This window comes from Carassius auratus, chromosome 13, assembly GCF_003368295.1.
Source record: "Carassius auratus strain Wakin chromosome 13, ASM336829v1, whole genome shotgun sequence".
Lineage (NCBI taxonomy): Eukaryota > Metazoa > Chordata > Actinopteri > Cypriniformes > Cyprinidae > Carassius > Carassius auratus.
In genome coordinates this window covers 3,404,490-3,418,495 of record NC_039255.1, presented here as the reverse complement: position 1 = coordinate 3,418,495, position 14,006 = coordinate 3,404,490, and the positions used below count along the sequence as shown (strand labels likewise).

General features: G+C 36.3%; 1 protein-coding gene across 5 annotated transcripts in view; it reads right to left on the bottom strand.

Moving 5' to 3' along the window:
* Positions 1–14,006, bottom strand: part of golga4 (golgin A4) — a 38,001-nt gene that overhangs the window by 10,467 nt on the left and 13,528 nt on the right. For 4 of the 5 annotated variants that reach the window (XM_026277836.1, XM_026277838.1, XM_026277839.1 and 1 more), the window contains 9 exons: positions 13,782–13,978; positions 10,595–10,678; positions 7,828–7,975; positions 7,567–7,745; positions 6,201–6,299; positions 5,930–6,085; positions 1,774–5,783; positions 1,553–1,674; positions 240–370 (listed from right to left, as the gene is read on the bottom strand). In XM_026277836.1, coding sequence (XP_026133621.1) covers positions 240–370; positions 1,553–1,674; positions 1,774–5,783; positions 5,930–6,085; positions 6,201–6,299; positions 7,567–7,745; positions 7,828–7,975; positions 10,595–10,678; positions 13,782–13,978 — 5,126 coding nt within the window. The remainder of the gene's footprint in view (positions 1–239; positions 371–1,552; positions 1,675–1,773; positions 5,784–5,929; positions 6,086–6,200; positions 6,300–7,566; positions 7,746–7,827; positions 7,976–10,594; positions 10,679–13,781; positions 13,979–14,006) is intronic. The other variant, XM_026277837.1, reaches the window with a different exon arrangement.

Genomic DNA, 14,006 nt, shown 5'->3' with positions numbered 1-14,006 from the left:
AGCTCTAGGCGGAGTCTGAAGTGCTAGTTGACTGAGGTAAGTGTTTCCTGATGATACACAAACTATTAGCTGAAACCCGAACTCACTGATTTTATGTGGTGGAATTTGGCAAAAGCAATAAACTCCTCGCAAAATTCTTCCTGTGTCTATCTATAAAGTTGAACGTATAATGCATCTTCTGGCCATTAACTCACAATTGCATGAAAAAAAAGCTACAGTTTCGCGTTATTTTGCCATACCTGAAGGACCTGTTCGTAACGCTGAACCGTTTTGTTCAGGTCTTCTTCCTTCTGAGCGATTATTTTCTGAAGTTGACTGACTTCTTCTCGATGGTTATTTATAAGCTCGGTTTCCACACCCTGAGCTTTCTCTGTGAGGAAAAAATAAACAGGAAAGTACAGTAAGAATACATGAAGGTCACCACAGAGTTACTAGTGGTATAAAACACTAAGTTCCACACTGAATGCATTACATGGCAGGATTGAAAACACATGGTAAACAAATCATGAATTTCTTATCTCATATTTCCCGACGCCAGTAAATCAGCAAATGTGAACAACTATGAAAACACAGGTCGTTTATGTCCTCAATGCTTTCCAGGACTATCAGTACTTGGTTTTATTCAGCATTTATTTTTTTGCACTCAAAGGAGTACTAGACTCCAAAATGTCTTTTATGTCCTCACATTTCCAAAAACAGTAAGAATTACTTTCTTCTTTGGAATACAAAAAATGTCATGCCGAATGTTCACAATGCTCCTTAAAAAAATAACATAAAATAAATGAGGACCAATGTTGCCAGATTTTTAACTTTTGGGTGAGCAATTACGAATTCAGAATTGCGAGATATAAACTTTCAACTCTCAGAGATGTGAGATTTATACTTTAAATTCATAGGAAAAAAGTCAGAATTCTAAGAAATAAAGTCGAAATTTCAAAATATTTACTCATAATTTTGACATTTTCCTCAGAATTGCGCGTTTATATCTACCAATTCGGACTTTATAACACAACTGCAAGTTATAAAGTCAGAATTGGTAGACAGATATTAATCTAGTAATTTTTCCTCAGAATTGGACTTTATAACTCGCAACTGCGAGTTTATATCTCGCAATTCTGACTTTATAACACACAATTGCGACTTAACATCTTGCAAATCTGACTTATTTTCTCGCAATTGTGAGTATATATTTCATTCTTATATTCTGCGTAAAAGTCAGAATTGCGAGTTTATATCATGCAATTCTGACTTCTGACAATTGTGACTTTTTCACACAATTCTGACTTTTTTTTTTATTGCCAACTACGAGAAGAACTGCGAGATGTCAACTCGTAATTGCTTGAAAAAAAAGTCAGAATTGTGTGAAAAAGTCACAATTACCTTTTTTGATTTTTTATTCAGTCTAAGAAATTGGCTTCTATATTATACCCATCTTAGTCTTCTGTAAAACAGTACTACCATAGTAGCATTAGCAATAAACAGTACATTTGTACCGTAGAGCCCTAAAACAGTTTTAGGAGACTCCTAGAAATAAGACATATATTCTTCTTACCAATGGTTTCCTTAACTGAACCTTCCAGTTCCTTTTCTTTCAGGGCAATCTGGGTGTTGAACTCCCTCATTAACTGCTTAAGAGCGGAATTTTGTTTCATTTCCATATCTTCAATTTCAAGCCTGTTAAAAAAAGATCAACCATATGAAACCTGGTAAGAATACTGTTACATAACATATGCATCCTTATCCTCAACTGTTTCTAAAATTTTCACATCTTACTTGAGCTTCTTTTCGCTTTCCTCTGTCATTTCCTTTTTCAGGAATTCCAGATCCTTCTCATGTTCTTTCCTTAGAGACCGAAGGTCTTTCACTAGTCTGGTGTAATCTTTGTGAAGCTTCTGCTTTTCATTCTCAACCTCTACCAGCCTTCTCTGAAGATCACTCTCTGAGGTGTTTGTATTGTTGATTAGGCACTCATTAACAGTATCCCCGTTTCCTTGAGTTGAACTCTGTTGTGCTTTTAGTTGATTTTCTTTCTCTTCTAGTCTCTGCTGCAAATCATGAAGCTTCTCCTCATATTCCTTTACCAACAAGTCCTTTTGGCTTGTCCAGTCATCTTGGTACCCGACAGTTTCCACGTTTTCCTTGGCCGCTAGCATTGCAGGCTCCATTCCTAATCTATTGCAAATCGTTTGAACTTCAGAAACATGTTCCACCTCAACTTCTTCAATCAGTTTCTCCTTGATCTGTTCTTGAAGATCCGAGCAAGTCTGCTGCAGCTCCTGCACTTGAGTTGTCTGTTCAAGCAGGTCTGCTTTAAGGCGACTTATCTCAGTTTGGTAATTTGCAATCTGCTCATTCGATTCCGAGAGTTTGGTCTCAAGCTCTCCAAGTCTTAAAGAAGTTTCTCTAGCAGAAGTGGCAGATTGCTCCTCCTTTGCAGACATGTCTTTGTGAAGAGCAGCAAGCTTCTCCTTATACATATCTTCTAGGTTTTGCAGAGAGGACTGTCTTTCCTTGTTTTCTTTCTGTAGCAATTCTTGTAGATGCTTTTCATGCTCTTCCTTTAATTTTGCATTGGCCTCCTCCATTGTTTTCTCAATTTCCTCTAGAGACTTTATCCGTTCTTCTTTTTCAGTCTGGGTTTGCTTTATGCCTTCCAACTGTTCCTGCAGGTCTTTGATAGCCTGCTCCTTTTCCTCAATTTGTGACGTCAGCTGCTTACGAATCATGCCAATCTTTTGCTCTGCCTTCTTCTTCAACTCAGATACTTTACCAGTCGTTTCAGCTGACGCCTTTTCTTGGGCTGCCTTCACAGCCTCTTCTTTCGCCCTCAGGATCTCAGCCTTCTCCCTCTCAAAGTCATTTCGTTTTGATTCTAGTTCCTGCTTGGCTGTTTCAATGTCTTTCCTCAAAGATTGAAGACTTTCCTCAGTTTTCTGGATTAGGGCACCATTTTGAGAGCTTTGGTCCTGAGCTTCCTGGACCTGCTTCATCAACTCAATCTTTTCGCTCTCCCTAATGGTAAAGTGCTGCTGCAAATCGGCTGTGAGTTGTTCTCGCTCTTTTGTCCGCAACTCTAGCTGCTCCTCCAGATCACAAACTTTCTTTGAGCAGCTTTCCAACTCTGAGGTCAAGGCATGAACTCTTTGTTCTTTCTCGGTAAGAGCCTGGTCCATTTCTGACTTAGTAAGGGAGTGATTGTCAATGCTAGCAGTGAGCATCTGAAGTTGGTTGTCCTTCTCAGCAATCTGCCTCTCCATGTCTGCAACTTTATCTTGAAGAGATTTAACAGAGCTGTGACTCTGACTGAACTTCTTTTTCAGCTCAGAGAACTTATTCCTAAGTGAGTCTACCTGCTCTTGAAGCGAGGTCTTCTCTTTCTCAAGCCTTTCCACCATCTCTCCCATTTGGCATTTAACCGTTTCCTTGTCCTCATTGTGCTGCTGATTCAGCAGAGATATGGCTTGCTCTTTCTCGGTTATGCTACTTGCTAACTGAGTCTTCAAGTCATTTATGACTGATTCTAGATTGCTGATTTGCAAAACATTTGCTTGGAGATTTCCTGATACGTGTTCTTTTTCCTCACAGAGCTGCTTGATTTGAAGGTCTTTCTCAGAAAGTACTTGGGAATGATTCTCTGCATTGGACTGCAGAGACTCTCTTTCGGTTTGTAAGGCTTTAAGAGTTTCTGAACTTGCCCTAAACTGAAGAGTCACCTCATCAAGAGAGCTCTTTAGACTATGGTTCTCATCCAAAGTCTGCTGAAGTTCTTTCTCTAAAGTGCTAATTCTGTTGTCCTTCGTCATGATAATATTTCTTAGATATATGACCTTATTCTGATGATCTATCACCCGGCGTTGTAACTCCCCAACGCGTTCTTCAACTTTCGTACACAGTTCAACAGAAAAACCATCCAACTTAGTCTGGGCTTCCTGACAACACTGCACAAACTCCTTCGAGATGGCACACAATTGCGTCTGGAACTCTTTTTCTTTATTTTGGAGTTCAGCAGTTTTTTCTTCTAGTGTTCTCTGGAGATCCTCGCCCTCTTTACACTTGGACGTTTCAAGCATATTCAACTTTTGCTGGGTGTTTACCAACTCTTCAGATATGCTCTGGAATTTCTTTTTATTAGATTCCTCAGCCTTTCTCAATTCGTCCTGCAAATGGTTTCTTTCATTCAAGGCCTGGTTCAGATTCTTTTCCATGGTTTCGACTTGTCTTGTAAGTAAACCCTCCCCTTCAGATAAACTTTCCAGCTTGCTTGCAGCCTCCCTGAGCTCTGTCTGTAGTTTCTGCACAGTGGTTTCCCTCATGGCAAGCTCCTCCCTGAGGTTCTGGATGTCTTTCATAACCTGTTCCTTTTCTTCCCTGCTGGCAACAAGCAGCTGAGAGATCTCTTCCAACTCTTGGGCTTTTTCTTGCAAAGACTGAGCATGTTTTTCTTGCAACTCCTCCTCAAGCTGGTTGAGTTTCTCCTGCCAGCGACGAATAAGATCTTCATGCTCTTGTTTATGAGTCAACTGAAGCCTGACTAAGTGTTCTTTGTGATTGGCCTCCAAATCAGACATGGCGTTGCTGAGGCCCTCAGAGCTTGGTTGCTCCATGTCAAGGATCTTCTCCTTCAGTTGCTGGTCTTTCAATTCAATCTCTTGAGCTTTCTTGGATAACTCTGCTTTGGCATTCTCCTCTTGATCCTGAAGCTGCTTCTTCAACTTGTCCTGCGCTTCCTTGGCTTTCTGCTTGAACTTCTCCATCTTGTTTTCCTGGGATTTCAGCTTGCAATCCATGTCTTTCCTAATGTTCTCAAGTTTCTTCTCGTGAGAACTCTTCTGGTCTTCCAGCTGCTTCCTCAACCGGTTTTGCTCCTCTTGCATAGTTTTGCAGGTTGCAGCATGCAGATTTTCTTTTTCAGACAGTTCCCTCTTGACTTGCTCCATCTTCTGCACTATTTCCTGAAGTTCACTTGTCTTTTGCTCAAGATACACTTCTTTCTCCCGACCATCATTGCGCACTGCCTCAAGGGTTTGCTCAAGATCTTTCACTTGATTCTTGGTTTGCTGGAGTTCTTCTGTAAGTGTGCTTATCTGAGATCTTGATTCCTCAAGAGCTTCTTTATTTGACTGTTCCCTGAGTCGAAGCTCCTCGAACTGTGCACTTCCTTTTTGCAAAGTCTTTTCTCTAAGCACATGTTCCTCTAGTATTTTTTCCTTCTCCTCCAACACAATCTTCAGCTGATTTATCTCGTCTTTCAGCATTTTCTCCTCCCCTGCACACGACTGTTCTTTCTGTTTCATATCTTCAATCTCAGCCTGATATTTTGCTCGTTCTTCCTTTAGTCTTTCCTCAAAATCTTGTCTTTTAGTTTCACTGGTAGTCTCCACATTTAACAGTCTCTCTTGTAACTGTTGTTTACTATTTAGTAGCTCACTAAGCTCAGAAGACAGGGTCTCAATCTCAGTTTGTTTGTCACTCAGTTTATCAAGCATCTTTTTGTTCATGTCTTCCACATGAGAATGGAACTGTTCCTCCTTGTCTTTCAGAATAGATTCAATTTCCGCTTTATGTTTCTCCACAAGCTCCTCCACAGCAGCATCACGCTGCTGATTAAGGACTGTTATCTGCTCTGTCTTTGTCTTTTCTAGCTCCTGCTTATGTACTTCTTCTAAAGCAGCTATATCAGCCTCATGTTTCTTTCTCTGCTCTTCTAGTTGTACAGAGAGTTTATCCGAGTTGCCAGGATCCTTCTCCAAGCTACCTAGACAACTCTCAAGCTCTTGAATTCTCTGTATTAAAAAAAAAAAAGACGACAATTTTAAGGATTCATGTTCTCATGCATGATGGCTTCATATCTATGGGTTCATTTGGCTATTCGACTACAATAAGGATATCATGTTAAACAATCCTTAGATAAGGTGGCAGATTAAATCACCGTTTTGGCTGACTCCAACTCTAGCTGTAGTTCCTTGGCTTGGTTTTCTCCTTCAGACTGAATCACAGCTTTCTGCAGCTCGGCCTCCTCCAGAGCAAGAGACACCTGCTGGTCTTTTTCCTGTGCCAATCGCAACAATTCCTCACGACACTGTTCCTTTGGTAAATAAAGTGAATCGGTGCAAATTAGCTTATCAAACACCTACATACAAATAGCTAATATTCGCACGAACTGATCATAGTTTACAACTGAAATGAAAATTAAGGCATACCACTGCTTGTTTGATCTGAGCACTCAGTTCCTGTTCTTTTTTAGCCATAGCTTCTGAATGTAACCGTTCCATTTCTGCAATCCTGTCCTCTGAGGATTTCTAAAAAAAGAAATAAATCATAGAAAAATTAACATTTGTCAGGTTTGATGGACATTTTAAAACACTAATACTCTAATGTCCACAATTTAAAACTATTTCCAGTCCATCTAGACCATATGTTAAAACTAGGTTATGTAAAGTAGCATAAACAACCTGCTTAATTTAAACGGTCTGAGAGGTTGGGGAATTATAATTTTATTCATTTTTATTTTTGCCATTTCAGCATCAAAGGCTTTATTCATGGGCAATTTTATTGTTATATTATTAAAAAAAAAAAAAAAAAATACACAAAATGCAATTAATAGTAAAATAACAACTACATAAAATCTCACTTTAATATTAAAAAAATAATAAAAAAAAATAAATAATATATATATATATATATATATATATATATATATATATATGAAATCAACTTAATTATTTTACAAAGTATGAAAAACAGAAATGATTAATTAATTTACATTTAAACAGTATATTTTACATTTTCTCATGGATATAAAACACCTTATTAAATGCTATGTGGAAAAATTAAGGTGATTGTGAGTGTGGGTTATAATGCTGATTGCATTGGGATGTGTGATTATATGCGACAGGTTATTTGGGGTAAAATGTAAAAAATTAGGACATACTGCATGTGTCTTTGTTACAGCATGGCTTATGGGGCCTGATGAATGAAACAGAACTGCATTTCTTTGTCAAAAATGAAGCCCTGTCTCATATACATGCAGGCAGAATGGTGGGCTGTAAATGTGGCATCAATTTGGTTCATTTTTATTTACTGCCCTTCAGTTAATCAATCATACTCCAATGCACAAAGGAAGAGACTAAAGGTGTGCAAATCCATAAAAACACACAGCCTTCATGGGAACTGTGCAGCAATGAACATTTAAACGCTCATCCAGACAATTCTCAGGATGCATGTGACACTGTGAGTGGATGAATTGCTTTTCCAGGCAAAATAACTTTAAACAGGTCAAGTTACAAATGAGGACAGAGAAATGGCAAAAGAAACATACTAAAATGCAAAACAAAATGGTTTGATTATTCTTGATTCTAGTGTCTAAATTAATGCGTCTCCTCAAGATCCTCTAGTGTGTGTAACAGGATGTAGCTCTCAAACAATACTGATGCTAAGAAGGGACAACCATAAGAGACACAGCAACAGATGGCATGTTTTATTAACACAGAAAATGACTTCTTACAGTTTTTTGCAGAACAAACAGACATTTTCCCTCTCTTTCTGACCTTGTTTTCTAATACACACCTTCATAATGGTGACCACTTCCTGTTTGACTCTGGTCAGCTCCTGTTGCAAGCCTCTCCTCTCTTCCTCGCTGGTTTTCTCCACCTGCTTCACCTGCTCCTCCATCCTCAGCTGTATCTGGCGGCGTGCCTCCTCCGCCCGCTGGGCCACACCGAGGGCTCGCTCCAGCTCTTCAAACGCTAGGAAAGAGTCACAGGAAGTGCAGTTAATGACAAGCAGACACAAGGGCGGGAAACAGAGAGAGGAGATAGTCTCACTCACCTGCTTTCTCTGATTTCTCTTTCTGTTCCTGCAGCTCGTCTTTCTGAGTGATAGTCTGCTGGAGTCTGGAGCGCAGCTGAGCGATCTCCTCTTCCTTCATCTCCAAAGTCTCGTGCATCTGACGCTTGGTTTCTGCGATGACCATTCCCTACAGAACGAGACCATAGGTGAGTTTTAAAGGGGTGGTTCACACAAAAATTAAATGCACTCATCCCAGATTTTCAGTCAATATGTTCATCTTCTGGTCTGATCCTTATGCAAAGCTCCTTTGAGTTTAGGAGGAATGGTGATTTTGAAAAACGAAACCACAGTATTGCGGCCCACTTTTTAATTTTTTCAAAATCCACTACTGATTATGTCTAGGTTCCTGCAAACTAGGTTCTCGCCCCGTACAGCAGGTTCTGCTCTCAGTTTGAGGACGCACCTCTAATTGCTTCTGACGTTTGTTTGTGCTCTTCACATTCCATACAATGACCCAAGTGGCAATGATCTCTATCCTGCAGAGTGAAGGTCAAAGGCTAAACAAAACATGACTGATTTGATCACAACTCCGTTGCAAACAGACAGCTCTCCATATATCACATATTTCACTTAGATGACATCTCAAAGACTATTTTTTGATCACAGGGTGCAAAATCAACTTTCAACCAAGATGAATAAAAATCTGTAATAATATATTGTTTCAATTGATTTAATTGTTAAAGTATACATTGTTATTGATATAAATTATTTAATTTTATCAGTGAAAAATTTCATTTATATATAAAAATTTCATTTTTCAACATTAATATATTTAAATAATAATAATATTTAATACAGCCAAATAACCAATAATATGGGTCTATATATTATATATATATATATATATATATATATATTAAATATTTCATTATAATTACTTCAATAATAATAATAAAATAATAATATTATATATATATATATATATATATATATATATATATATATATATATATATATATATATATATTAGTGCTGTCAAAATTAGCGCGTTAACGCATTCGATTAATTTGAAATATTTAACGCGTTAAAATAAAATAACGCAATTAACGCGGTTGCAGTTTTTTTTATTTCCAGTTGTGGCCTATGTATGTTCAACGTGCAAAGAAATATGGATAAGACCAAGGAAGGACTTTTAGACGGAAAGTTTCAGTATAAAACTCTGCCGGATTACTCTTCAGTCTGCCACAAGAAACAATATGACTGTATGACTGTAACAGTGCGTAAATCAGACCTTTCTGTAACGCTAACGTTAATAAGCTTAAACGAAAATAAAGAAATAATTGTGTAGCGGAGTATTTTTTGAACACAGTGCCGCGAACTGTCAATCACTCCTGTGCGCGTGCATCACTGTCCTCCTCAGCTGCAACAACTTGCGCTCTCTCTCTTCATCAAGCTTTAAAACAAAAAGGGGACAAAAAGATCATATTGTCTTTGTGCATAGGCTATAGATTAATCAGATAAATGAATATCTAAATTTGTGCCTTGCCGTCTACGGTATTTTTTTAGAACTTAGAAAAAAGATGCTGCAGCCAATGAACAGCCGGCGGGGGCTGCAGGACGACTCAACCTCCGCAGACAGTTTTTAATGTTTATCAGACAATAAATACTCAAGATTTTGCTTTAGTATAACTCACAACGAGTTTCACACACCTTCTCCGGCCACGTTGAGTTGTTGACACTTAACAGTGGGAAAGCGACACATGCGCTATTCACTTGTATAACTTAAGGGTGAATGGGTAATGTAGTTTCTGCTCTGGGTGGGATGAATTAGGAAGCTTGCATTGTGAAGGGCGCTCTGAAAATCGGCAGTGCAGGTAAAAGATTAAAACCTCTATTAAAACAGATGTCCAAATGAGCGTACCGGTACGCTACAAGCACGTTCTGGGCGCACGGAGAGGTGGCGGTACGCTCAAGAGCTATATTTGGAAGTGGCGGTACTGAGTACCAGTGCGTACTGGCCCACTTAAAGCACTGGCAGTGACTATACTTTGGAATTTTTTTGCAGTCCACTTAGAATTCAACATGGAAATCATTTTTGTTTTTTATTGGCATTGATTGTTTTGAAATTCAAATGGTACTTACATGCCTGTGTTTTTATTTCTGTAATAAATATGGCTTTCAAGCCAACAGTTAATTTGGAGGATATTGATGGTTTATTGCAGGTATGTTGTTTACATGAGAAAATCTGTGTTACAAGTTAAAAAAAATTCCAATAAACAATCATATTTTGAATTTAAATAGTTTCTTTGTCTTGAGTTTACATTAATTATTTACATTTTACATTTACATATCCAAAAAGTTTCAGTCTTTTAATTGCGATTAATTTTAAAAAATTGTGCGATTAATTAGTTAATTTTTTTTAATCGATTGACAGCACTAATATATATATATATATATATATATATATATATATATATATATATATATATATATATATATATATATACAAAAAATTATTATAAAGAAATATACATTTTAATTGGTCAATTTACCCACCATTATCCTAAAATAATAAGCAATACATTATCTCCACTATTACTTTTATACACAAACATGTCAAATTAGAAAAAAAAAAATGTTCCGATCATTTTAAAAAGCCTTTCCGGGATAATTCATCTTTGTCTTCGAGGGCCAGTGGAATTTATACTTCCACTCCTGCTGGCTCAAAAACCGTCCTGTGGCAGACGCACAACATAGCTGAACCCTTCTGAGGAGCGAAACGAAGCGTGTCCTGTTTCTCGCTCACCTTGTCCTGCTCCAGCTGCTCGATGAGGTTCTTGGCGTCTCCCAGCTGTGTGATCAGCTTCGTCTTCTCTGTAGTGTGGAGCTCCTGGTGAACACACAGAAGACAGACGATGAGCGTGCCTCCATGGATCTCAATACATTACTATACATCAACACTCATTGAGCATCTTTCATAAAGACCCCAGAGCCAGCTGGTCTAGACAACCTGGATTAGAAAATGAGACCTGAAACTTCGACTAGCAAAATGTGGAAAAAAAGGTTTGGTTGAATGTCAAGATCTCTTTGCACATTCAATAAGTCTGGCTACACACAAAAAAACCTATTTATCTGTTCCTTGATGCACTGCAACATGCCAAAAACAATGTAATTTAAGGCTTTGCAATGGTTTAATTTCATGACCAGGTCATTACATCAAAAAAAAATTTATCACAGGCATCAAAATCGACATTCGAACGAGACTACATGGAAATAAGTAAAAAAAAATTAAATAAAATGTATTACTTCATTGTTATTTTTAATACATATTATTGAAAAATTTATTTTTGGTATTTATATACAGTAAATGCATATTACACAAATATTATTCAAAGACAACTGAATGGCACAAAATAAACGAAAATAAAAACACAGAAAATGCTTTATTTGATTTGTATTTATTTTATAATATCTATATTTTTTATGTTTCATGTTTAATTAATTTTGAAACACTTTTTATATAAATTTGTGGTGTTTGCACAGGCAAGCATCATTATTACTATAGTTGAAACGATCTGAACAGACAATTAAAATGTAATTTTTGTGCATAACTATGTGCTTCAGACATGAATGATACCTTAAACTTCATAGTTTATTGACAAAGAGGTTTTTCAATGTAATTTAACGTTTCATTTTGGTCTGGTCTGTGATAAAATGCTAAAAAACATTATAGCAACCACCAAACAACATCATAACACTCTTCTAGGGATCTGCATTTGGGTTATTTTTCCCCAATCGACAGCCAAAGCTCGTTAGCCGATTATTAACCGTAAACTGTTTCAATTAGAATTTAATTAAAATTAGAAAGGATAAGTGTCTGTGACATGTTAAAAATACTAAGATTTGTTTTTGTTTTTGTCCCAAATTTACGCACTGCCTCCGAAACTAACAAAGTCATTAAAAAATCCAGATCATGTTTGGTTTTGTGCATTCTCGCATCCATAGCATGCATTTTGATAGGAGAGGATGGGGAATACGAAAAAATTTAAAACGCATGCAAAATTTTCAGACTCTATGTGCAAAGACCTTTAAGCTTTGTTACGTTGACAAAGCAGCCTGTTCATTATCGAAATAAAATGTGTCCCTGGAGCACAAAAGCAGTCTTAAGTCTCTGGGGTATATTTGTAGCAATAGTCAAAAAAACATTGTATGGGTCAATATGATCAATTTTTCTTTTATGCCAAAAATCATAAGGGATATTAAGTAAAGATCATGTTTCATGAAGATATATTGTACATTTCCTAGCGTATATATATCAAAACCCAATTTTTTATTAGCAATATGCTAATATGGTTTAAAGTTGATTTTCTCAATGTTTTGATTTGTTTGCGCCCTCAGATTCCAGATAGTTTAAGCCTAAATTAATTCATTTTGGCTTGTAGCAAATGTTGATACAACTTCTTAAAGGCCCATTTGAATTCTTGATCTTTTGTAAATACTGTTAATTGAAAGAATTTAATTTAGAGTGAGGGGAACTAAAATAGCCCAGCTATGTTTACAGTGTTTATTTTAATGTTTGTAAACATTTTGCATCTCCATTTAGATCTATTTCTGAATGAAATAGTAAAATGCAACTTATTATAAGCCTAAATGACTTGTTTTTCTCTCTAAAAAACTATTTTTTTTAATACTTGCATCATATTTTAACCATGCAGCAAACCTTTATAAATATTTGGATAAATTACTGAACATAAATAAATAAATGACTGATTGTGTTAATCATTCAAAATTCTTAACGGTCGGTAAAGGGTTAACTGGTTAACATCCCTACACTCTTCACTCAGAAACTGCTAGTACATTTCACACAAAAGTTCAATTTAAAGCAGCACTTCAGTGTTTCACATAAATCTGAAATGATTTAGTGATGAAGGAAAGTAAATGAAGAGTAAATCATGGAGTTGAGCTTCAGGTGGTGTGTTTAAGTGTGAGCGAGTGTGACGGTGGGAATGTGTGTCCGAACACTGCTTGAGACAGAGAGAGGTTCATTTTAACCTCTGCTCTCACTGTCCTGCTGAGCACTGTTCCCACACACACACACACACACATCCACAGGAAACACAATCACAGCCATCCGGCCGCTACCTCACACACACACACACACACACACACAAATATATCTGTACCAGCCTCTTTACCACACACAAAGTAACAAACACACTACCCAAGACAAAACCATGAATTAAATCAAATAAAATAATACATTATGAAATAGTATTAAAGCATGGATGAATAAAATTAATAAAAAATGTAATATAAACTATATATATATATATATATATAAAGAAATGTAAATAAAATTATCCTGCATAAAATATAAAATTAAATAATGAATAAAAAAATAATAAACCATTTGTGAAATAAAATAATGTCAAATAAATTATAATGAATATAGTTAACATAATAATAAATTATGAATAACGTATAATTATTAATAAATTAGAATATAATACAATAAAATATAAAACACGCAGATTTTCTCAAATTAATCATATGTAAAAAAAATGTATGAATTAATAAAAAATTTAAATTAACAAATAAATACCTAAGATTAACCCTGCATCAATAAAATACAAAATTTAAAAGATTATATAATATAATAAAATAAACCATGTATAAATTAAATACAACAAAAAAAAGTAAAATACTGAATTTTATATATATATATATATATATATATATATATATATATAATTAAAAATATAACTACAACAAATTCTGCATTAATTAAAAAAAAATACTAATAAAATATAAGAAAAAAAATTAATTTTGTAATTTTGCTCTAGAACACAAAGTAGATAGCTCAATAAGTAACCTCATATAGGGTTTGATCCTGCTGCCCTTCTTTAACCACTATGCTACAGCTACCAATGAATAAATCCCTAACCAAACCTAGATGTTGTTCATGTTTTGTTTTATTTATTTTATCTCAGTACCTTCATTTTCTCAAGCTCTTGCAGTCTCTCCTGCAGCTGCTGCTGTAAAACCTCGTTCTCGCTGCTCAGCTGAGCGCTGCGCTCTTTACTGGATCGAATCATCTCTTTACATCTCTGCAGGAGACTCTCTTGCCTTTTGATTCGCTTCTGAAGAGCCTCAAGGTCCACCGCGCTGCCCGGCTCTCCCCTGCCCTCTGCTGGCCCCACACACAAAACACAAACAGG